We start from the raw sequence: 24,807 nt of genomic DNA, 5'->3' as shown, positions 1-24,807 counted from the left end.
GTCAGATCTCACAAGTTCACAACATGAAATATGCATGTGTGTATTCTAAAATGAAAGTACAGTGCTTTTCAAAGCACCCTAAAAACTTGAACTATTTGTTGAGGCCTACCTTGATACACGGGGGCATGGTAATGTTGAGGTTGCACAGCACATGTTGGCTGTCTTCATACTTGGTAGACTTGCGTAGGAAGGACAGGAATCCAGAGTGATCCTTGCTACTGTCTCTCACCTTGGAGAGGAGAACCGAGAGAAACAGACAAGATACATTTTCAGAGGGAGAGGGAGACCCAGAGAGGGAGGGAGTGATGGAGAGAGGGAGACCCAGAGAGGGAGGGAGTAATGGAGAGAGGGATGAAGACCCAGAGAGGGAGGGAGTAATAGAGTGTGGGATGAAGACCCAGAGAGGGAGGGAGTAATGGAGAAAGGGATGAAGTCCCAGAGAGAGTGGGAGTAATGGAGAGAGGGATGAAGTCCCAGAGAGGGTGGGAGTAATGGAGAGAGGGATGAAGACCCAGAGAGGGTGGGAGTAATGGAGAGAGGGATGAAGACCCAGAGAGGTAGGGAGTAATGGAGAGAGGGATGAAGACCCAGAGAGGGTGGGAGTAATGGAGAGAGGGATGAAGACCCAGAGAGGTAGGGAGTAATGGAGAGAGGGATGAAGACACAGAGATGGAGGGTTAAGCACCTTGACTGAGACGGGGAGTCTGTTGTCTTTGAAGGCCTGGAAGCTGAAACAGCGAGGCTGCTGGGTAGCCTTCCTCACTGGAACCAGGTTCCCAGAACACTCCAGGTGCAGTGGCATTCCCTCCATCACCTGAGAGGGTTATACAGACTGATCCACTCACTCCACTCACTTTACAGTGCCTCTATAGCTGAAGCTAATAAACAATGACATAATCATGATAACCATCATTATGACTCCCTGTACTGACCTCGATGTCACGACTGCGGGCCACCTCACTGAAGTTCTCGTGTTGCTCCAGGGTTTTGTCCATCTTGTCATCAGTCATGCAGTAGCAGCGCAGGCGGCCCTCACGAACCTCGTTCATCTTGGCAAACACCACAAACTTGGCCATGTAGGGCACAGCTGAGAGCTCTCGATACAGGAGGTTGGAGAAAGACACAGCCTCGGCTGTCCTAGGACAGTCAGCCAGCCAGAACCTGAGAAGAGACACCATTGTGTAGGACTTATGGCAACCCAATCCAAAGAGCTGGATTGAGGTTTAGATTGTGAGATTTAGGATGTGGATTTATTTGTCTAATTAACATGAATGCTAGTGAGTGAGTTGCTACACTATACTTACCGTGCTGACACATTGGTTGTGAAGTTGGCACAGTCTTTGCTATATATGAGCTTGGTGGTACCAGTGATGTCCTCCCACTGGGCTGGGGCTGTGCCACCTGGAGAGAAGGAAGAGACATCAGTTACACAAAGATATAGGAAGGAGGAGAAAAAGCAACCCATTCTCTTATAGAATACGCCAGGAGGTGCCGATTCTGCAGGTACCAGATTACGTTTGGAGCTGGCAAAATGTGAACGCTAAAAAATGTGAACGCATTCCACTAGGGGCAACATAAGCGCCTATTACCTTTTAGTAGGCTTGCTAGGGCATTGTGGACAGGGATGTTGGATGGGGGATGGAGGATGGGCATTTAAATGGCAGACTCCGGCTACGAAGGTTGCGTGTTTAATCCCAGTGCTAGACATTCTTTCTTTTTTTTAAGCCTTTTCCAAACCTTAACCCTAACCATAACCATTCGGTTAAGTTTTAGTTTAACTTTTGAGGAGTTTAACTGACAGCTAAAATACAACAACACCTGGTGTAATTAATATGTCAAGCCCTGGCGTAATTCTATTACTGCAGTTACGCAATAGGTTGACGAATAGGTTGACGCAATAGGTTGACGAATAGGTTGACGCAATAGGTTGACGAATAGGTTGACGCAATAGGTTGACGAATAGGTTGACGCAATAGGTTGACGAATAGGTTGACGCAATAGGTTGACGAATAGGTTGACGCAATAGGTTGACGAATAGGTTGACGCAATAGGTTGACGAATAGGTTGACGCAATAGGTCGACGAATAGGTTGACGAATAGGTTGAGAAAAAGGTATATTAAACATGCAATCCTGTAAATTAGACACACAAGTTGACATCCTAAACCTCATTCAGAAGGAGTGTGGAGTTCTAACAGGTACTGTATCTAAGAGGTACTGTATCTAAGAGGTACTGTATCTCAAAAACCAACATATCCATAATAGAGCAGTACGTCATTGTTTAGGTTTGTTCACAAGTGTCACATCTGCTCCTGCAACGCCCTCTACCTCTCATCCTGTGTCTCCTTGACCTGCCACCACTCCCCCAGTACTCTCTACTTCTCCCTCTCTCTCTCTCTCTGTCTGTGTGATTGTGTGGGCGGAGACAGGTGTGCTGGAGTCAGAGCAGATCCCCACCAGCTGCAACCTGTTCCATAATCAAGACCTCTACAAATACTCAGCCCTGCCACTTCCATGCTGCCAGATTGTAATCTCTGCTCAGTCAGTCTATGTTTCTAGCCGTTTGTTACTATTCAGATCCGGTTATCCTGTTGTGTCTGTTTTCCTCTCTGATACAGTTCTGCCCGCTCTGACTCTGGACACTGTCTCCAGTCCCACGTCTCGTCATCCTGCTACTCTGTCCCCACTCTACTACTCCCTTGGATTCCCCTCCGGACCTGCTTACCCTGTCTCAAATCTTCTCGCTCCAGCCTCAGCCTCCGCACCTGGTTTCCAGCAACCCGCCCAAGCTTCCCCTGACCTGCACTCCATCTCCCCCGTGTGTCAATAAATACCTTGGTTACTTCATCCCAGTCTCCTCGTCTGAGTCTGCTCTTGGGTTCCCCCGTATAACAAGTTTGTCCCTATACTTGGAACATGGGCTAGGAACCCTGGGAGGTGAGATGGCAGGCTTGCCAAAATAGCCAGCAAGGTTTCAATGTGATCACTCCATAGAGAGAGCCTGGGCAACTGAAATGTGACCTTTTCCATGAAAGACTATGTAGGTTAACCACTATGACCTTGAAGAGACAGAGAATGAAATTAATTTTATCCTCTATTGCCCTTTTGTACCACGATTATACACTTTTCATTATTCCAGAAAGTCCACCAGATACACCCTGGCATTATGTGGCAGAGCAATGAGGAGAAACTGAAATGTTTTTTTGTCCTTTGTGCTGAATTACTGAATTTTTACTGAATTTTCAGATCAATCCTGGAATAAAAGAAAAGGTGACCTATAATTAAATTATACAAATATTTATTTCCAGACATATAGCAAAGTGCCCGTACAGTTGAAGTCGGAAGTTTACATATACACATAGGTTGGAGTCATTAAAACTTGTTTTCAACCACTCCACAAATTTCTTGTTTAACAAACTATAGTTCTGGCAAGTCAGGTAGGACTTCTACTTTGTGCATGACACACGTAATTTTTCCAACAATTGTTTACAGACAGAATATCACTTAAAATTCACTGTATCACAATTCCAGTGTGTCAGAAGGTTAATACACTAAGTTGACTGTGCTTTTAAACAGCTTGGAAAATTCCAGAAAATTATGTCATGGCTTTAGAAGCATCTGATAGGCTAATTGACATCATTTGAGTCAATTGGAGGTGTACCTGTGGATGTGTTTCAAGGCCTACCTTCAAACTCAGTGCCTCTTTGCTTGACATCATGGGAAAATCAAAAGAAATCAGCCAACACCTTAGAGAAAAAAATGTGTAGACCTCCACAAGTCTGGTTCATCCTTGGGAGAAATTTAAAAATGCCTGAAGGTACCACGTTCATCTGTACAAACAATAGTACGGAAGTATAAACACCATGGGACGACGCAGCCGTCATACCGCTCAGGAAGGAGACGCGTTCTGTATCCTAGAGATGAATGTACTTTGGTGTGAAAGGTGCAAATCAATCCCAGAACAACAGCAAAGGACCTTGTGTTAGATGCTGGAGGAAACAGGTACAACAGTATCTATATCCACAGTAAAATGTGTCCTATATCGACATAACTTGAAAGGCCGCTCAGCATGGAAGAAGCCACTGCTCCAAAACCGCCATAAAAAAGCCAGACTACGGTTTGCAACTGCACATGGGGACAAAGATTATACTTTTTGGATAAATGTCCTCTGGTCTGATGAAACAAAACAGAACTGTTTGGCCATAATGACCATTGTTATTATGCAAGCCGAAGAACACCATCCCAACCGTGAAGCACGGGGGTGCCAGCATCATGTTGTGGTAGTGCTTTGCTGCAGGAGGGACTGGTGCACTTCACTAAATAGATGGCATCATGAGGAAATGAAAATGATGTGGATATATTGAAGCAACATCTCAAGACATCAGTCAGGAAGTTAAAGCTTGGTCGCAAATGGGTCTCCAAATGGACAATGATCCCAAGCATACTTCCAAGGTTGTAGCAAAATGGCTTAAGGACAACAAAGTCAAGGTATTGGAGTGGCCATCACAAAGCCCTGACCTCAATCCTATAGAAGATTTGTGGGCAGAACTGAAAACGTTTATGCGAGCAAGGAGGCCTACAAACCTGACTCAGTTACACCAGCTCTGTCAGGAGGAATGGGCCAAAATTCACCCAACTTATTGTGAGAAGCTTGTGGAAAACGTTTGACCCAAGTTAAACAATTTAAAGGCAATACTACCAAATACTAATTGAGTGTTTGTAAACTTCTGACCCATTGGGAATGTGATGAAACAAATAAAAGCTGAAATAAATCATACTCTCCACTATTATTCTGACATTTAACATTCTTAAAATAAAGTGGTGATCCTAACTGACCTAAGACAGGGAATCTTTACAAGGATTAAATGACAAGAATTGTGAAATACTGAGTTTAAATGTGTTTTGCTAAGGTGTATGTAAACTTCTGACTTCAACTGTATGTATATAGATTGTGTATCAGCCTGTTTCATCTTCTCTTTGTGTCAGACCTGGATAAACGCTTTCCGTTTCATGTTTCTGTATTTATTTATCTGAATTTTTTTCTTAAACCTTTTTACTGCTCTAGGGCTATTATTATTGCTTGGATAACCTTATCTACTATTATGTATTGATTTACTTTTCATTTTTTATGAGGTGCACACTGCACAGAACACCGGAATAAGTATCACTGAATGAATTATCACTGTGAATCATTGTAATGTTTATGTGTCAATTAATCCCGTAAAATATTGGTTGCCAACTGGAGATTTGACACGAAAATAAAATGTAATTCATTCATGCGAGGTGATTTTACTTCACCATATCACTTTTACACCCATCGTAATTAAGATAATTAACAGTTGCTCAGTATAGTAATGACATTGCTTCTTCTTCTACATAAATGTGGATCCCATCCCACAGATGAGAGACATTGAATCACTATGTTCAATCAATTTCCTTCTATGAGGTGTTCATGCAGTCTAACTCATAGTTTACTCAAAATTGTACATTTAGGTGATTTTGCAGATGCTCCTATCCAGAGCGACTTACAGTAGTGAGTTTACACATTTTCATACTTTTTTCATACTGGTTCCCCGTGGGAATCAAACCCACAACCCTGCCATTGCAAGCGCCATGCTCTACCATCTGTGCCACATGGCACTATTAAGGGGCACCATTAAACTATTCCTTAAGTAATACAGTTTCACTGTGCCATTAGTCCACCATAAGGCCTCAGTCAGGCTTACTAAAGTGTGACAGACAGTGTTGGCGTACCGATGACACTGCACAGCAGGCGTAGGCTGGTGGTGTCCCCCTCCCCAGAGTCCCGGGGGCTCTCTCTCCAGGAGGGGGGCAGGGGGATGCACAGGCCGATGGGCCGGTGGAACTTGCGTCGCCTTGGCTCCACAGTCACCACGGGGCTGAAGGTTGCCTGGTTACCCAGCAGCTTGGCAACCAGCTCGTCTGGGACTGGTTGGGCCTGAGGTTAGAGGGGAGAGGATGTGTGGAAAGAGGGATGATGATGTGGTGGATGAGTGTGGAGAAGAGAGATTGATAAAAAGATACAGATTGATAGCAATGTAGAGAGAAATAGGATGAGAAAAGAAGAGAGATAATATGAGGTATGTAATGATGTAATGGATGACAATGGACAGGTAAATCAATCAAATGGGAGAAATGAAGGATGAAGAGAAAGAGAAGTCTATGGTCAATAAAATGCAATTTTATACCATACCAAAACATACAAACAACTTGAAAAGACACAGTGCATTTCATTATTCGTCAGTGTTGTTCATAAAACATTTACAACCTACACTGAGTGTACAAACATTAGGAACACCTGCTCTTTCCATTTAATTTTTATTTAACATTTATTTAACTAGGCAAGTCAGTTAATAAGAACAAATTCTTATTTACAATGACGGCCTGCCAAAAGGCAAAAGGCCTCCTGTGGGTTTAAGGGGGCCTGGGATTTTTAAAATAAATAAAGAATAATTACAATATAAATATAGGACAAAACACACATCACAACAAGAGAGACACAACACTACATAAAGAGAGACCTAAAACAACAACATAACAAGGCAGCAACACATGACAACACAGCTTTGGTAGCAACACAATATAACAACAACATGGTAGCAACACAACATGGTAGCAGCACAAAACATGGCACAAACATTATTGGGCAAAGTCAACAGCAGCCACAACTGTCAGTAAGAGTGTCCATGATTGAGTCTTTGAATGAAGAGATTGAGATAAAACTGTCCAGTTTGAGTGTTTGTTGCAGCTCGTTCTAGTCGCTAGCTGCAGCAAACTGAAAAGAGGAGCGACCCAGGAAAGTGTGTGCTTTGGGGACCTTTAACCGAATGTGACTGGCAGAACAGGTGTTGTATGTGGAGAAGGGGGGCTGAAGTAGAAATCTCAGATAGGGGGGAGTGAGGCCTAGGAGGTTTTTATAAATAAGCATCAACCAGTGGGTCTTGCGACAGGTATACAGAGATGACCAGTTTACAGAGGAGTATAGAGTGCAGTGACGTGTCCTATATGGAGCATTGGTGGCAAATCTGATGGCCAAATGGTAAAGAACATCTAGCCGCTCGAGAGCACCCTCCTTACCTGCCGATCTATAAATTATGTCTCTGTAATCTAGCATGGGTAGGATGGTCATCTGAATCAGGGTTCGTTTGGCAGCTGGGGTGAAAGAGGACCGATTACGATAGAGGTAACCAAGTCTAGATTTAACTTTGGCCTGCAACTTTAGCCTGCAGCTTTGTGCTGAGAGAAGGACAGTGCAACGTCTAGCCATAATCCCAAGTACTTGTATGAGGTGACTACCTCAAGCTCTAAACCCTTAGAGGTAGTAATAACACCTGTGGGTAGAGGGGCATTCTTCTTACCAAACCACATGACCTTTGTTTTGGAGGACAAGGTTAAGGGTAAGGGTAGAGAAAGCTTTCGCATTATTTGTAACTTATTTTGTACATAATGTTTCTGCAACCGTATTTTACGGCAGAAAAGAGATTCTGGATATCTGGACAGCGATCATTCACCTCGGATTAGACAAAGATCTTTTCTTGACAGGGCCAACATCCCCGTTATTTGCAAGAGGAAGCGACGCAGGTGCAGAGGACAAAGAGCCGGATGCCTGGTCAGGACCCAGAAAAGGCGAGTGTGAAAGCTGCCGTTACCGTCAATACTACTCGCCTACGATCACGGATATACTACCAACGGGACATCAAAAACTGTAATATCCTATGTTTCACGGAATCATGGCTGAATGACGACATGGAAATTCAGCTAGAGGGATGTACGCTGCACCGGCAAGATAGAACAGCACAAGATGGGGGGGGGGGGGGGGGGTTCTGTGCATATTTGAAAATAACAGCTGGTGCACGAAATCTGAGGAAGTCTCTAGATTTTGCTCACCTGAAGTAGAGTATATTGTGATAAATTGCAGGCCACACTACTTGTCTAGAGAGTTTTCTGCTATACTTTTCGTGGCTGTTTATTTACCACCACAGACAGATGCTGGCACTAAGACCGCACTCAGTCAGCTGTATAAGGAAATAAGCAAACAGGAAACCACTCACCCAGAGGCGGTGCTCCTAGTGGCAGGAGACTTTAATGCAGGTAAAACTTAAATCAGTTCTACCAAATTTCCATCAACATGTTAAATGTGCAACCAGATCAGCTGTACTCCACACACAGAGACACGTACAGAGCTCTCCCTCGCCCTCCATTTGGTAAATCTGACCACAGCTCTATCCGCCTGATTCCGGCTTACAAGCAAAATTAAAGCAGGAAGCACCAGTGACTCGGTCTATAAAAACGTGGTCAGATGAAGCAGATGCTAAACTACAGGACTGTTTTGCTATCAGACTGGAACATGTTCCGGGATTCTTCCGATGGCATTGAGGAGTACACCACATCAGTCACTGGCTTTATCAATTAGTGCATTGAGGACGTCGTCCCCACAGTGACTGTACGTACATACCCCAACCAGAAGCCATGGATTACAGGCAACATTCGCACTGAGCTAAAGGGTAGAACTGCCGCTTTCAAGGATGTGGGACTCTAACCCGGAAGCTTACAAGAAATCCTGATATGCCCTGCGACGAACCATCAAACAGGCAAAGCGTCAATACAGGGCTAAGATTGAATCATACTACACCGGCTCCGACGCTCGTCTTATGTGGCAGGGCTTGCAAACTATTACAGACTACAAAGGGAAGCACAGCCACGAGCTGCCCAGTGACACGAGCCTACCAGACGAGCTAAATCACTTCTATGCTCGCTTCGAGGCAAGCAACACTGAGGCATGCATGAGAGCATCAGCTGTTCCGGACGACTGTGTGATCACACTCTCGGTAGCCGACGTGAGTAAGACCTTTAAACAGGTTAAACATACACAAGGCTGCGGGGCCAGACGGATTACCAGGACATGTGCTCTGGGCATGTGCTGAACAACTGGCAGGTGTCTTCACTGACATTTTCAACATGTCCCTGATTGACTCTATAATACCAACATGTTTGAAGCAGACCACCATAGTCCCTGTGCCCAAGAACACAAAGGCAACCTGCCTAAATGACTACAGACCCGTAGCACACAGTCCGTAGCCATGAAGTGCTTTGAAAGGTTGGTAATGGCTCTCATCGACACCATTATCCCAGAAACACTAGACCCACTCCAATTTGCATACAGCCCAAACAGATCCACAGATGATGCCATCTCTATTGCACTCCATACTGCCCTTTCCCACCTGGACAAAAGGAACACTTATGTGAGAATGCTATTCATTGACAACAGCTCAGCGTTCAACATCCTCAAAGCTCATCACTAAGCTAAGGATCCTGGGACTAAACATCTCCCTCTGCAACTGGATCCTGGACTTCCTGACGGGCCACCCCCAGGTGGTGAGGGTAAGTAGCAACACATCTGCCACGCTGATCCTCAACACTGGAGCTCCCCAGGGGTGTGTGCTCAGTCCCACATGGTCACCCACGACTGCATGGCCAGGCATGACTCCAATACCATCATTAAGTTTGCAGACGACACAACAGTGGTAGGCCTGATCACCGACAACGACGAGACAGCCTATAGGGAGGAGGTCAGAGACCTGGCCGGGTGGTGCCAGAATAACGACCTATCCCTCAACGTAACCAAGACTAAGGAGATGATTGTGGACTACAAGAAAAGGAGGGCCGAGCACGCATCCATTCTCATCGACGGGGCTGCAGGGGAGCAGGTTAAGAGCTTCAAGTTCCTTGGTGTCCACATCAACAACAAACTAGAATGGTCCAAACACACCAAGACAGTCGTGAAGAGGGCACGACAAAGCTCTTTTACGTTACTGCCACTCTCTGTTCATCATATACAGTGCCTTGCGAAAGTATTCGGCCCCCTTGAACTTTGCGATCTTTTGCCACATTTCAGGCTTCAAACATAAAGATATAAAACTGTATTTTTTTGTGAAGAATCAACAAGTGGGACACAATCATGAAGTGGAACGACATTTATTGGATATTTCAAACTTTTTTAACAAATCAAAAACTGAAAAATTGGGTGTGCAAAATTATTCAGCCCCCTTAAGTTAATACTTTGTAGCGCCACCTTTTGCTGCAATTACAGCTGTAAGTCGCTTGGGGTATGTCTCTATCAGTTTTGCACATCGAGAGACTGACATTTTTTCCCATTCCTCCTTGCAAAACAGCTCGAGCTCAGTGAGGTTGGATGGAGAGCATTTGTGAACAGCAGTTTTCAGTTCTTTCCACAGATTCTCGATTGGATTCAGGTCTGGACTTTGACTTGGCCATTCTAACACCTGGATATGTTTATTTTTGAACCATTCCATTGTAGATTTTGCTTTATGTTTTGGATCATTGTCTTGTTGGAAGACAAATCTCCGTCCCAGTCTCAGGTCTTTTGCAGACTCCATCAGGTTTTCTTCCAGAATGGTCCTGTATTTGGCTCCATCCATCCTCCCAATAATTGTAACCATCTTCCCTGTCCCTGCTGAAGAAAAGCAGGCCCAAACCATGATGCTGCCACCACCATGTTTGTCAGTGGGGATGGTGTGTTCAGCTGTGTTGCTTTTCCGCCAAACATAACGTTTTGCATTGTTGCCAAAAAGTTCCATTTTGGTTTCATCTGACCAGAGCACCTTCTTCCATATGTTTGGTGTGTCTCCCAGGTGGCTTGTGGCAAACTTTAAACAACACTTTTTATGGATATCTTTAAGAAATGGCTTTCTTCTTGCCACTCTTCCATAAAGGCCAGATTTGTGCAATATACGACTGATTGTTGTCCTATGGACAGAGTCTCCCACCTCAGCTGTAGATCTCTGCAGTTCATCCAGAGTGATCATGGGCCTCTTGGCTGCATCTCTGATCAGTCTTCTCCTTGTATGAGCTGAAAGTTTAGAGGGACGGCCAGGACTTGGTAGATTTGCAGTGGTCTGATACTCCTTCCATTTCAATATTATCGCTTGCACAGTGCTCCTTGGGATGTTTAAAGCTTGGGAAATCTTTTTGTATCCAAATCCGGCTTTAAACTTCTTCACAACAGTATCTCGGACCTGCCTGGGTTGTTCCTTGTTCTTCATGATGCTCTCTGCGCTTTTAACGGACCTCTGAGACTATCACAGTGCAGGTGCATTTATACGGAGACTTGATTACACACAGGTGGATTGTATTTATCATCATTAGTCATTTAGGTCAACATTGGATCATTCAGAGATCCTCACTGAACTTCTGGAGAGAGTTTGCTGCACTGAAAGTAAAGGGGCTGAATAATTTTGCACGCCCAATTTTTCAGTTTTTGATTTGTTAAAAAAGTTTGAAATATCCAATAAATGTTGTTCCACTTCATGATTGTGTCCCACTTGTTGTTGATTCTTCACAAAAGAATACAGTTTTATATCTTTATGTTTGAAGCCTGAAATGTGGCAAAAGGTCGCAAAGTTCAAGGGGCCGAATACTTTCGCAAGGCACTGTATGCATAGTCACTTTAACCATATCTACATGTACATACTACCTTATTAATCAGCCTGACTAACCGGTGTCTGTATGTAGCCTCGCTACTTTTATAGCTCCGTTACTGTATATAGCCTGTCTTTTTACTGTTGTTTTATTTCTTTACCTGCCTATTGTTCACGTAATACCTTTTTTGCACTATTGGTTAGAGCCTGTAAGTAAGCATTTCACTGTAAGGTCTACCTACACCTGTTAAATTCGGCGCATGTGACAAATAAACTTTGATTTGAGCTTGTTGGATACTAAGAAAGCTTTGTTGTAGAGCATTTAACACAAAATCGGGGGAGGGGCCAGCCGAGTATAAGACTGTATCATCTGCATATAAATGGATGAGAGAGCTTCCTACTGCCTGAGCTATGTTGTTGATGTAAATTGAGAAGAGCGTGTGTCCTAGGATTGAGCCTTGGGGTACTCCTTTGGTGACAGGCAGTGGCTGAGACAGCAGATTTTCTGACTTTATACACTGCACTCTTTGAGAGAGGTAGTTAGCAAACCAAGCCAAAGACCCCTCAGAGACACCAATGCTCCTTAGCCGGCCCACGAGAATGGAATGGTCTACTGTATCAAAAGCTTTGGCCAGGTCAATAAAAATAGCAGCACAATATTGCTTAGAATCAAGGGCAATGGTGACATCATTGAGAACCTTTAAGGTTGCAGTGACACATCCATAACCTGAGCGGAAACCATATTGCATACCCAAGAGAATACTATAGACTACTGTACTATCAAGAATACTATCAAGAAAGCCAGTCAGTTGATTATTGACAAGTTTTCCCAGCACTTTTGATAAACAGGGCAAAATAGAAATAGGCCTTTAACAGTTAGGATCAGCCTGATCTCCCCCTTTAAATAAAGGACAAACCGTGGCTGCCTTCCAAGCAATGGAAACCTCCCCAGAAAGGAGAGACAGGTTAAAAAGGTTGGTGATAGGCTTTGCGATGATATGGGCAGCATCCTTAAAGAAGAAAGGGTCTAAACCATCTGACCCATATGTTTTTTTGGGGTCAAGTTTAAGGAGCTCCTTTAGCACCAAATGCAATTCTTGAGGTGGAGTAACTCTGCAAGATCACTTTCGAACAAGGGGATGAACCTGTTTTTAATTCTCATTTTCTTTATGGGGGTGTGTTTGTTAACAATATAACCGAAATTATATAAAAAATAAGGTCCAAGCGTCTTCGACAGAGCTGATTCTATACCATTTTACAGAGGCCTGTTCATGAAGAAAGTGTCACGTTCTGACCTCTATTTCCGTTGTTTTGTATTTATTTAGTATGGTCAGGGCGTGAGTTGGGTGGGCAGTCTATGTTTGTTTTTCTATGTTTTGGGGCATTTCTATGTTTTCGGCCTAGTATGGTTCTCAATCAGAGGCAGGTGTCATTAGTTGTCTCTGATTGAGAATCATACTTAGGTAGCCTGGGTTTCACTGTGTGTTTGTGGGTGATTGTTCCTGTCACTGTGTTTGTTGTCACAGGATAGGCTGTATAGGTTTTCACGTTCCGTTTGTTGTTTTGTAGATTTTAGTTATTTCATGTATCGTTCAGTTTTCCATTAAAGAACATGAATAACCACCACGCTGCTTTTTGGTCCGCTTCTCCTCCTACAGACGAACGTCGTTACAGAAAGGCTTGCTCATTTTAGTTTTTTAGCAAGCGTCTATGTCAAATCAGGATAGGTCATTTCACTGAGCAGCCATTACGAACACAGGCTGTAAAACAGTGATCATTAAGGTCATTAAGGTCATTCCATGACATTGCCTGACCAGGTGAATCCAGGTGAAAGCTATGATCCCTTATTTCAATCAGTGTAGATGAAGGGGAGGAGACAGGTTAAATTAGGATTTTTAAGCCTTGAGACATGGATTGAGAATATCATGAATCAGCATAATTGTTATGGATATATACAAAGAAATATCAATAGAAAACAGGTAAAATGTTTGTAGGTTTTCCAGCTTAATTTTGAAGTGATTGCGTTAGCTAGCTCCTCTGAACAACAGTGTCCTGACAAGAGAGCACATTTTCTATGCCAGGTGAAATCGCTCCTCATTAGCTCATTGCTATGGGTGTATCCAAATAAATCACTAGAAAACAATTTAAACAAAAACAAATGCAGCTACTTGTTGTTATTCTGACTGCACTATTTGACGTGACTTTAAGTTAGCCGTAGTTGGTTAGCTAGCAAGCAAGGGATAAGAACGTTGCCAGCCAGTATGGCAGTAGAACATTTAGAATGAATGACTGTGTCTCTGGCAACCAAACAGAATTGATAGTACAAACGACCAGCCGGCTTCGGTAGCAACCCTATATTTGTGTCGGGACTATATCTTGTGGAAGGGTGAACTGTATTAATAAATTAATACAAATGTGTTTAATGAAAATATGTAAATCATTATTCTAATATGTTGGTAACCCGTTGTATAAAAGTGATAATGCCCTCGAAGCCAATGTTTGGAGGATAGATTGGCATGGTTTGCCGGTCCTCAACTTCATCTCGGGCCTAACAACACCTGTGCTAGTACGTATATCCACCATACACCATCTTCTTGGGCATTATCACTTAATTCCACACTCAGTGTACATTGACAATGAAAGTCTAAACCTCGCTACACATTCACGTGAACTGTCTCACTTAGTACATCCTTTCAAAAGGTTAGCGTACCTGCTAGCGTAAAGCCCGGACTGGGGTTATGAGGCTATAAGGCTCTACATTCACAGCTCTACAGGCTGCATGTACTGGAGCACAGGGGATGCTCCAAAGCAGCAGAGGAGATGGAAGTCCATGCTGTGCCATGTTCACCGTAACATACACATATTTCCCTCAAAATAGGAGACTACTTCAGTATGTAGGCCAATAAAACCACTCACTCGGATCATAACAGGCATGCTGCTAAAGAACGTTCACTGTAACAAGGTCCCTCTGCTTTATGTAACCATGACTATAGTTATAGAACATAACCACATCAGTGAATGATGCATTAAGCTTTAGGATACTGGCATAATCATTTTCAAACATTAGTGACTCGATGATTCCCTTTCAAAACAGCCTCATATAAACTTTAAGGTTAATATTCTCACTGTTAAGTGACTACTGTACTACGTGTATGTAGTAAATCTCATTGTTTGTGTGTAGAACAAAGAAAAAGGCAATTTCCTTGGCAAGGAAAACATTTATATAAATGTGCTAATCAAACCAAATACATATAGCATACATATAGCTAGGGTTGGGTAGGTTACTTTCTAAATGTAGTCTGTTACAGTTACTAGTTACCTGTCCAAAATGGTAATCAGTAATGTAACTTCTGGATTACCTAAACTCAGTAACTTAATTACTTTCCGACACTTTTGGATTACTTTCCCATTAAGAGGCATTTGAAGAAGACAAAGGATCCATCAAACGCATTTGGTGTGTCATCATAGTGGTCTTTGACTTGTGGTCAGGCTTGCTCAGCTGGAACAAACTTAAACTTGCGCCTTTTTTAATGCTGAATTAATGTCATTGAGAAAACAGAAAGGTGACAAAATATATTTTCGCAAACATCCCTTCTATATTTAAAAGTAATCCAAGAAGTAATCATCATGTTTTAAATGATCTGTAATCTGATTCTAATATTTTTGCTGGTAAAGTAACTGATTAGGAGTTACAGTAAAAAAAAAAAAAAAGATTACATGTAACTGTAATGTAGTTACTCCACAACCCTGCATATAGCATGCTTGGTCATACAGGCAGGCACTAACGATAATGTCTTCCTCCTGCTTCTTCCTCCTCATCCTCCCATCTCACCTGCAGGCCCAGACGGACTCGCTTGGTGACCGCTGTCTCAGGGAACGTAGCCTGGACCATCGGCACCAGCTTACTGGTCAGTTGACCCCCCTCTGGGCCAATCAGGTCACTCTCCTGCTGGACACGCGACACCACAGCAAAGTAGAGGGGGAAGTCAGTGGAGATGATTCGTCGGATACGCTTCTTCCCAAGCTCCTCTTGGCTCTCCAGATCTAAAGGAATAAACAGGCAGAACGTAGCGGTCAATAAGAGTGGGGAATACTGATACAGTACCGATAAGAAAGCACTAATAATCACCAAACAGGCCATTATCAGTGACCGTAATCAGGTATGACTGAGTTAGTAGAACTTCTCATTCTACTACCTTCATCCATCCCATTGAGGATAGTCTCCAGCACATCGTCCCCGTAGCGATTGCGGTGTTCCTTCCAAACAGAGCCATTCTCACTCCTCAGAACCACCAGCTCCCGGTCCCCTCGACCCAGGGCTGCAAAGTGTGGGATCTCCACGATCACAGGCCTGACAGACACACACAGACATAGAGACACACATCAATGAGGCTTCAAACGTCATTCTCACAATGTAATTAGTCGTATGTTTGACACCCCTGAATTAGGGGATACCCTCACAGAAGGTGGAACACAATTTTTATCCTGATCTCAAAATATGACCTATTGTCTTTTGCTGAAAACTCATGCACCTGTCCTCCCTTCAATACTCTACATGGTGTTTATTCAAGTCCTCACCCTAGGAACTGCATGCTGGCTGGGCCCAGAGAGATGATACGGCTGGCCAGGCCCTCTCCCTCCACCAGGGGGGGAGGGGTGGGGAGCTTCTGGGGCTTGACCAGACGGCAGGTTATACGTGTGGGGGCGGCACAGGTCCGTGGAGGGATGATGACACGCAGACCGTTGTGTCTGCTGCCTCGCATCGAGCCACCCCGAGCATCCACCATGAAACTCACTAGGAACCTGACAAGAGACATGCTTCACATTATTACACGGTATAATAACGTTTATATTTTCACTCTTAGAGATTGATTTATGGACAACATAAGACATTTGTCAGTGTAGGCCTGCAGGCAGGGCAGGATGGACACACACATGGCTGTGTCTACTGACCCTGTGTGTATGGGTTAGACTTAGGGTTAGGGTTGTGTACTGACCATGTGTGTATGGGTTAGACTTAGGGTTAGGGTTGTGTACTGACCCTGTGTGTATGGGGCTGGCCACAGGACTGACGTTGTCAGAAGTCTCTGTAGCTGGACTGCTGGGGATCAGGGAGTCGTCATCATACTCCCTATGTAATGGCATTGGAGTGTGTACCTAAAATATAGACCGAAAAACCTTGTCTTATCGTAGCATTTTTACTTTTCTACTCATCCTCCACAGGGTTACAGCGATACAAATATTTTCATTAATAATATGGAAACCTCATGGGATTGAACCTAACCAGTTTGTTCTGTACCTGCTCCATCTCATGCTCCTTTAGGTGGACCATCTCTGGGGATACACAAGGGATCCTGGGAATGGCAGGCGAGTAGTTGCTGTTGGAGAGAAGAAAACAAGGAGTGTGTAGGGGATATATTCTCCTTCCACTTCCTACATCCCAGTATAGCTTTAACCCATCCATTCCCCATTCTTTACAATACCTCCACCTTTCTTTTACTACCAATATACCCCCATTCACTCATACTCTAACCCCAACCTTCTACCCCCCCCCACCCTAGGCCCCCTACACAGTGCCCAGCCCTCTCTCGTACTCCATAGATTTCTTGGGTGACAGGAAATCGTCATCATGGTCCTTCAAGTCATCCATCTTCATGTACCTGGCTCCTTCCGTCCCCAACAGCTCCTCCCCTTTAGACAACAACAAGAAGGGCAGAGAGAGAGGTCAGACCGGGTCAGAGGGGTGTAATAGATAAAGACATACAAGATAACTGAAACATGTGAGTCAGAGTTAGAGAGCATGGAATGAGTTCAGTAAATATAACACAAGGTTTATATAGTAGTTCGGTTGGTGAGTTAAAGGGATTAGCTACTACACTCCACACACTGTGCATGTGTTAATGCTGTACATGTGTCAATGGAAAGAGATTTAGTGAAGCCACGGTCACAGTGAGACCCAAAGGCAGATGGAGAGAGAGAACATGGAGAAAGACAGAAATAAGATGGCCCCTACACTTTGTTCAATATTCATCTCAAATGTGATGTGTTGAAATACTTTTCATCCATAAACTGTTTCCAGTAGTTGAATATTTGGAGCACAGCACATTGGATATGTATGGTAAAATATCCCAGATTTCCTTAACATCTGGAGAGTTACAATATGGCCCAGCATGAACTGAGTCTAAAACAAGACATCACCAGAGCCATGTCCGTTGGGATTTTGCTGTCCCTTTAGACATAGTCCACGTCAACATGGACCCAATCTGGCACGATTAAACTGATTTAAACAGGGTTGAGAGGTTTCTTCTCTCCCTCTGGGAGTCCTGGCTGTGACAAAACACACAAAGTACATAGAGTACTACTACATGGACACACAAGTGCACTGCACCATAGAGATAGATAGAGGACTCATCATGGATTTTTAAAACAAAAAACAACGTTTTTTTTAAGTGAGAAGCAGGGATTGGTCTGATTACGAAGTAGAAAGGAAATTCAGGTGAGCACCAAAATGCCTACTCCACCCATGCTCCACCAAGGTTTTCCAGCACACAGTTTTGACCTACTATAGTAGCTATGCCAAACAATGTGTATGCAGGTTGCTTAGGATTCAAACCTTCTCAAACTGCCTAATTCATACTCTTAGAAGAGGTGCTCCCACAATAATGGGATTTGTACCGCATACAAGTTGAAGTATTGTATTTTTCACACACCACACTAATCCTTTTCTACTACCTTTTCAAACTTTTTATTATTATATGAAAGCAAGCTTTGCTTTTATACTTACAAGACCATCATTGATGGAGCGAGCTGTTTTGTATTGTATTAACGTGGTGCCTGCCTGTAGTTCCACCTCCTTAAACCACTTCTGATTTCTGTAACCGTTAATTTACCTCTGTAATATTGACATAGGCTAAGAAACAATAATACACATTCACAATCGGCCCATATCAGGTGTTTTGAATTTAACATTGTGCTTCAATCAATCCCTACTATAGTCGAGCCGACCAGAATGACTATACTATCCTATTTTAGCATGGACATTGCCATTGAGGGCTTCCTCCATTTTAAAGTAGTCAAAGTAGTCAACTGGTTGGGGATTCCTACGGGTTGTAGCCTCAATTGTGCTGCCCATGCTGTTACAGATGCTATAATGGCTCAGATATAAAGATGAGTCCTCCATATATCTTTGACTGCCACACACATACAATTATGCACAGTAATGCAGACACACAATCTCAGCACAGGAGTATGTACTTCACAAGAGACTGGCATGATATATTCACGAAAGCATCCATGCATCTCATTTCCATCTATAAATTCATTATGCTATTATGTTTTCTTGTTTGTGTTGTTCTACCCCTCTTAGTTTCTACCAGGAAGTTGGAATGTTGATACAGTACAGTAGCTTTGGCACATTTTTTTTTACCAGAGAATTCCATTTTCAACTTGATAAAAAAATTGTAGTGAGTGGTTTGATAAACTGAATGGGTGAGTGTCCAGTCTCCACTACTGGGCTTTTCTCTTAGAGTACTGTAGGCTGGTGAGGACAGCCATCCCTAGCCCCCCAGCTGTGGTGACATGGAGAGAGAGATACTGTAGAGTACTGATCTGATCTGGGGAGTTAGTGACTGAGAGTCAGGTCTATGTTACTGGAGGGATAAAGAAAGGTTATAGACATGAAACCATGAAACGCATGCACCACATTGAACATCAGGAGAGAGACAGTCCCAAAAGGACCAGGTGTAGAAGAAGAGAGGTGGAGAGAAAGAGAACCAGAGAGAAAGACTGTAAAAGCTTGAAATGGAGCCACACACTCTAAGACGACCTATGAGCACTGCACAGAGAAGAGAGAAGGAGACAGTCATACCCATTGTTAGCTGTGCAATTCCTAAAAAAATCAAAAGGTGAAAGAGGGATATTTTAGGAGGCCCTGCCATATTATAAAATCATTTGCAATAAGTCTGTTCAAATTGTTCATACATTTTTAAAGCCAGAATGGACTGGCAACTAACTGTACTGCAAGATATGAGGATTTTTATTAATAAGAAATTCATGTACAAAATATCTCCTATCTTCCCAAAAAGAGGAGAAAGTGTGTTCTGTGGGGTATCTGTCTTCGTGTGTTCTACTGTCTGTAAATTATTGTAAGTGTTGTGTACCTTCATCCTCTGATACGTCCAATATCTCATCCACTGTTTCTGGGAAACTCATACGATGTTTCTCTGTGGTGGTCTGAGGGAGAGAATGGCAGAAGAGAGACAGGTTCAAGATGAGACAAAGAGTATGGAAGGATTGTCTGCATTGAGTCAGAAGGAGTGTAATATAAATATTTGAAGAGTTGGTACTTGTTTACTCCTTACAATGGAAACCGTCTCCTCTGTGACCAGTTTGAGAACGTCGATTACGGAGATGTACCCCAACCGCTTGGCGATGGACAGGGCTGACGTACCGTTCTAACAGACAGAGAGAGAGAGAGTGAGGTGGAGGGATCGAGGGATGAGTGGAGGAGTGAAAGAGAGTGAAAAGCAGTGGTACTTACAGTGGTGACCTCGTTGGGCGGGGCTCCATGTTTGAGCAATAAGGTGACGATATCTGTGTGGCCCTGTTGGGCTGCCTGGTGCAGTGCAGTGTAACCAACCTGGGGGAAAGAGACACAAACATTAACATACTGACGAGACACAATGGAAGGAATCACATCACATAGCCAGTTCATATTTACTGTGATTCACTGTTAAAATCGAAGGATCATTTTGTGTAAGTGTAGTTCCATTGATGTCCAGAGGGAGGTGCTCACCTTGGTCTTGCTGTTGACGTTGGACTGCTGCTGCAGGAGGAACTTCACCATCTTTACATTGCCATAGTGGCAGGCAACATGGAGAGGGGTGTATCCCATCTGAAAGAGAGATTAGGATCCCATCAGTATCCAATACAACCAGCACAGACTTACTACGAGACAGACAGTTAACTAAACACTGAGTCACATGATTACAAATTCAACACATACACACTACACAATATCTATAGTATGTCTCCTACCATATATACTCTGCGGTTGACATACTAAGTTTCAGGGTAGGAGGCCCTAGCTGGCCTGAGGGTACGTAGGCTGTGTAATGATGATGGTAATGTAACCCTGAGACAGGAGAACCAGTCAGTGGCTATTTATACTAAGGAGAGGAAAGGTCACGTCTCAGATACTCTATCTGCCATGGAGCCCCCATCGTTCACTATGTAGCACTGTTACTGTTAGGTCCCATACCACACTGACCTTGCATTAAGATTCACTGAGGTTAAGATTAGCTTCAGATAGCAATGAACTGTAACAGTGTGTATGTCATGATAAGGCAGGGGTGTGTACTTTATATCAACTTTCTACAACCTGGCACAAAGGAGGAGTGTTCATGTTGGGTGGAATGCAATTCTCTACTGCAATATCCTATTATCTACTGAGATGCTTTAAAAATTAAAGGTGTTTACAGACTCCAGAGGTGGTACAGTGTGTCGCTGGATGCTACTGAGCAGAGAGAGACTTTTGTGTCCCTTGCCTTGTCCCAGAGGTCAACAGGAGTGTGGTCTTACCCGTGTGGCAGCATACACTGATGCCCCTTGCTTCACCAGGATGTCAGCGATGCCCACGTGGCCTTCCTGTGCCACCAGGTGGAGAGGAGTCAGTCCACTCTGAGGGGAGAGGAGCCAGGGGCAAAAATCAGGCATATTGTTACAGCAGAACTAACCTAACGTCGCAGTCATAAAGAATCACCTGAGCGGGATGCCCCACATCTGGTCATAACAACAAAATAAAAAACTGTCAGATGAGGTTTTCTTCTGCACTGTTCAACCAATCCAGTAAATATGGAGGAGGAGTTAAGATAGAGTGTTGCCTTGTTCATATTCTGGAGGGAAACAACTTCAGAGAGCAAGCTAGCACATATCATAGATACAAGAATTAATCTCAAAGAAAGAAAGGCATTATCTATAGCTGTCCGCTATATATTTCACCGGGGACTGTAAACAGTGAGCGAAAGTTCAAAAGTGAATGTCGTGTCACAGGCTGTCTTTCTTTTCCCATAAAAAACAGATGTTTCCGGTTTCTCCCGACCCGCTGAGGGTGCAGCAGTACTAACAGCTTTCACTCAAATAATCTTAACTCCTTCCCTGCATCAGTCCCTGAGGCCTCACCTTGTTCCCCAGGTTGACGTTGGCCTGTTTGGAGATGAGCAGGGCTACCATGTCAGGCCGGCCCTCCTGAGCTGCCAGGTGAAGGGGCGTGACCCCCTGGAGGGATTCAGCATTGGCCGAGGCGCCGTACTGCAGCAGGCTGTTGGCAACCTCCACCTGGTTCTGCTTGGAAGCTATGTGGAGAGGGGTGTAGCCATTCTGAAACAAGAGGACCGGAGTTAATGGTTATGAGTGCATTGTAAGATGATATCTGCGTCTGTGAGTATGTGTGTGTGTGTGTAGTCTCTCACCCTAGCTGCACTGTGTGGGGAGCCTCCCTTGCTGACCAGCAGATTAACCACGTCCAGGTTGTTGTGATGGACAGCCACATGGAGAGAAGTCAGTCCATTCTAAAGGTAAAGGAGACACACACATATAAACCACCATAACTTAACTCTAACATCTTTCCACCTGAAATACCTTGACCCTTCCCTCCCAACACCCCTGTTCTTCCCCCCCTCCCTATGTTCTCCAACCTTTACTGTACCTTGCCAGAAGCGTTAGGGTTGGCCCCTCTCTCCAGCAGCAGCTCTGCCACGTCCACTTTGCCATATTTAGAAGCCACATGGAGAGGAGTGAAGCCTTTCTGCAGAGACATCCCAGATAGAGAGACGTCAGGGAGAGACCACAGACCACACAGTCCCACACAGAGAAAAGGTTAGGAGTGTGTAAGTATTATACAGTTGATAGAGGGGTGTGTATGTAGAGTGTGTGGGCATTGGACAACAGACTGTACCTTGGTCATCTTGGTCTGCTGGGCCTCCATGTCCAGTAGGATGCGTGTAGTCTGAGTGTGTCCCTCACGGGCAGCGATGTGGAGGGGTGTGTGTCCGGCTGTGGTGGTGGAGTTGGGGTTGGCCTTGTGTTCCAGCAGCAGAGTGACCAGCTCCTTGTGGCCCATCCGACACGCACAGTGGAGTGGTGTCTGGTCATCCTGGACAGGGTGTGGCGGAGGAGAGGAGAGAGGGAGAGAAGAGGAGAGATAAATATACATGGGAGTCAAGTGGCAAGATAATTTAATGTTGTTTAGATTGTGTGTGTGTGTGTGTGTGTGTGTGTGTGTGTGTGTGTGTGTGTGTGTGTGTGTGTGTGTGTGTGTGTGTGTGTGTGTGTGTGTCATTACCTTTGCCTTGGCGTCTACTGGTGCTGCATTGGTCAGTAAGAACTCTGCCACCTCATAGTGTCCACTTCTACATGCCATGTGGAGAGGAGTCTCCACTTTCTGCTCACACATAACCAGGCAAGTGTGTGTAAATCACTGACACAAAACATTGTGAAAATTGGCCAGAGTAGCTGGTTCGGTCAGTGATGAGGTGGGTGGATGGGTAACATTCGGGTACTCACTACATTGGAAGCACTGGGAGAAGCCCCCTTCTGTACCAGATGGGTGACTATTTTGCGGTGGCCCATGAACGAGGCCACGTGTAGAGGAGTCAGGCCAGACTTGGGAGAGAAAAAACAAGCAATGAAAGAATCACGTAGAAATAAAGATATCCATCCCTCTCTCCTTGGTAGAATCCCTCTCTTTTCTTACCCTAGATTACATTCAAACTCTTTCTCTTGCCCCTGTCTCTCTCACCTCTGTCACAGCCTCTAGGGACGCTGAGTGTTTGAGCAGGTGGTCCATCACACGCATGTGGTTCTTCTTACAGGCAATGTGAAGCGGAGTGAAACCATTCTGAGAACACAACACAACAGCATGGTCACGAAGGCAACACACTTCAACAAAGATGTGTGGTAGGTATGTGTGGTAGGTATTTATGAGTGTAGTACTGACCAGTGCACGGGAGTTGGGTTTTGCTCCCTTGTCCAGCAGCACTTTGGCCATGCGGTGGTGCCCACAGTGGGCTGCCACGTGCAGGGGGGTCAGGTGGTCCAATGTGATGTCATCAATCTCAGCGTTGTATTGCAGGAGTTGTCTCACACAGTCCATGTGGTCCCCCTGTGCTGACATGTGGATGGGAGACAGGCCGTTCTATAGGAAAGAGAGAGCGATACAATCCATGACTTATTGTGTTGTGTGCGTACAGTATTTGAGAACAACAGTCCAGAAATCAGGCCTTGGTGGGTTAGTGTTATGTGTACCTTGGTCTTGGCCTGGATGGGAGCCCCTTGGTCCAGTAGGATCTCAATGATCCTCACGTGTCCGTTCCTGGCTGCACAGTGCAGTGGAGTCAACTCATCCTGGGAGGGAGGGAGGGAGGGAGGGGGGAGAGAGAGTGTGTGTGACAGAGAGAGAGAGAGGGAGACAGGACAGTTAACTCCTGGACTGGGACAATATAGCATTGTATGTGTAACAGGGCAGGACCTGACCAGATGAGGTAGAGAGAGAGACACGGGGAGGGGATGCAGTACAGTACCTTGGTCTTGGCATCAATCTGTGCCCCTCGGTCCAGCAGGAGTCGTACCATGATCACGTTCCCCCGCCTGGATGCGATGTGCAAAGGTGTGATGCCATTCTAGAGAGAAATGCAGACACATTAAGTAGGGGATCGACAGTAAGACCATAAAGAGACCAGTGAGGGACTGGTAACAATACTATGTGTCAGTGATACTAGGGCAGAGGGGAACAGACATACCTTAGGGGTGAAATTGACATTGGCTCCTCTGTTGAGCAACAATTGGGCTACGTTCAGGTTCTCGTAGTGTGCGGCGATATGGAGCGGTGTGAAGCCTGTCTATAGTGACACACAGGAGACCAAACCTTATTCTCTAAAACTGACGGCCTCTAATTCTACAAGTATCATCGTCACTCACTGTGGCACACACTAAACTAAAATTTGCCACTAAAGTGAAGACTAACACACAAACAAACACACAGTGAGTACCTACCTTGCTCAGGACGTCTGCGTTAGGGTCGTTCTGTAGAAGCACGGCAGCTGTGCGTGTGTCATCATTCCGCGCCGCAATGTGCAGCGCGGGGAGACGGACTTTTCCCTTGGTGCCATAGTTGATGAGCAGGGCCACGACATTCTCATGTCCCTGCTGAAGAGCCACGGCGAGAGGGGTGAAGCCATCCTGACAGAGGAAAGAGGAGGAGACAGAGCTCAAGAAAGGTTAAGTGACCTAAAGAAACAGATGGCGAAGGGAAGGACAGTGAGAGTCAAAATGATTGATAAGTGATGGAGGGAA

At 44.5% G+C, this 24,807-nt stretch overlaps 1 protein-coding gene across 6 annotated transcripts in view; it reads right to left on the bottom strand.

Annotated features, from left to right (window-relative positions):
* LOC139390174 (ankyrin-1-like) overlaps nucleotides 1-24,807 on the bottom strand; it is a 183,758-nt gene that overhangs the window by 24,413 nt on the left and 134,538 nt on the right. For all 6 annotated transcript variants that reach the window (XM_071137408.1, XM_071137414.1, XM_071137413.1 and 3 more), the window contains exons 6-34: nucleotides 24,508-24,693; nucleotides 24,255-24,353; nucleotides 24,036-24,134; nucleotides 23,761-23,859; nucleotides 23,453-23,650; nucleotides 23,255-23,353; nucleotides 23,020-23,118; nucleotides 22,799-22,897; nucleotides 22,412-22,609; nucleotides 22,163-22,261; nucleotides 21,927-22,025; nucleotides 21,637-21,834; nucleotides 21,037-21,135; nucleotides 20,252-20,350; nucleotides 19,997-20,095; nucleotides 19,818-19,910; nucleotides 19,617-19,689; nucleotides 19,325-19,345; nucleotides 17,052-17,148; nucleotides 16,757-16,835; nucleotides 16,499-16,614; nucleotides 16,036-16,260; nucleotides 15,654-15,808; nucleotides 15,290-15,501; nucleotides 5,753-5,957; nucleotides 1,305-1,401; nucleotides 933-1,161; nucleotides 686-814; nucleotides 110-229 (exon numbers count right to left, since the gene is read on the bottom strand). In XM_071137408.1, coding sequence (XP_070993509.1) covers nucleotides 110-229; nucleotides 686-814; nucleotides 933-1,161; nucleotides 1,305-1,401; nucleotides 5,753-5,957; nucleotides 15,290-15,501; nucleotides 15,654-15,808; nucleotides 16,036-16,260; nucleotides 16,499-16,614; nucleotides 16,757-16,835; nucleotides 17,052-17,148; nucleotides 19,325-19,345; nucleotides 19,617-19,689; nucleotides 19,818-19,910; nucleotides 19,997-20,095; nucleotides 20,252-20,350; nucleotides 21,037-21,135; nucleotides 21,637-21,834; nucleotides 21,927-22,025; nucleotides 22,163-22,261; nucleotides 22,412-22,609; nucleotides 22,799-22,897; nucleotides 23,020-23,118; nucleotides 23,255-23,353; nucleotides 23,453-23,650; nucleotides 23,761-23,859; nucleotides 24,036-24,134; nucleotides 24,255-24,353; nucleotides 24,508-24,693 — 3,720 coding nt within the window. The remainder of the gene's footprint in view (nucleotides 1-109; nucleotides 230-685; nucleotides 815-932; nucleotides 1,162-1,304; nucleotides 1,402-5,752; nucleotides 5,958-15,289; nucleotides 15,502-15,653; nucleotides 15,809-16,035; nucleotides 16,261-16,498; nucleotides 16,615-16,756; nucleotides 16,836-17,051; nucleotides 17,149-19,324; nucleotides 19,346-19,616; nucleotides 19,690-19,817; nucleotides 19,911-19,996; nucleotides 20,096-20,251; nucleotides 20,351-21,036; nucleotides 21,136-21,636; nucleotides 21,835-21,926; nucleotides 22,026-22,162; nucleotides 22,262-22,411; nucleotides 22,610-22,798; nucleotides 22,898-23,019; nucleotides 23,119-23,254; nucleotides 23,354-23,452; nucleotides 23,651-23,760; nucleotides 23,860-24,035; nucleotides 24,135-24,254; nucleotides 24,354-24,507; nucleotides 24,694-24,807) is intronic.

This window comes from Oncorhynchus clarkii, chromosome 30 (assembly GCF_045791955.1).
Source record: "Oncorhynchus clarkii lewisi isolate Uvic-CL-2024 chromosome 30, UVic_Ocla_1.0, whole genome shotgun sequence".
NCBI lineage: Eukaryota > Metazoa > Chordata > Actinopteri > Salmoniformes > Salmonidae > Oncorhynchus > Oncorhynchus clarkii.
The sequence above is the reverse complement of the archived record's forward strand: the minus strand, read 5'-3'. Positions and strand labels throughout refer to the sequence as shown.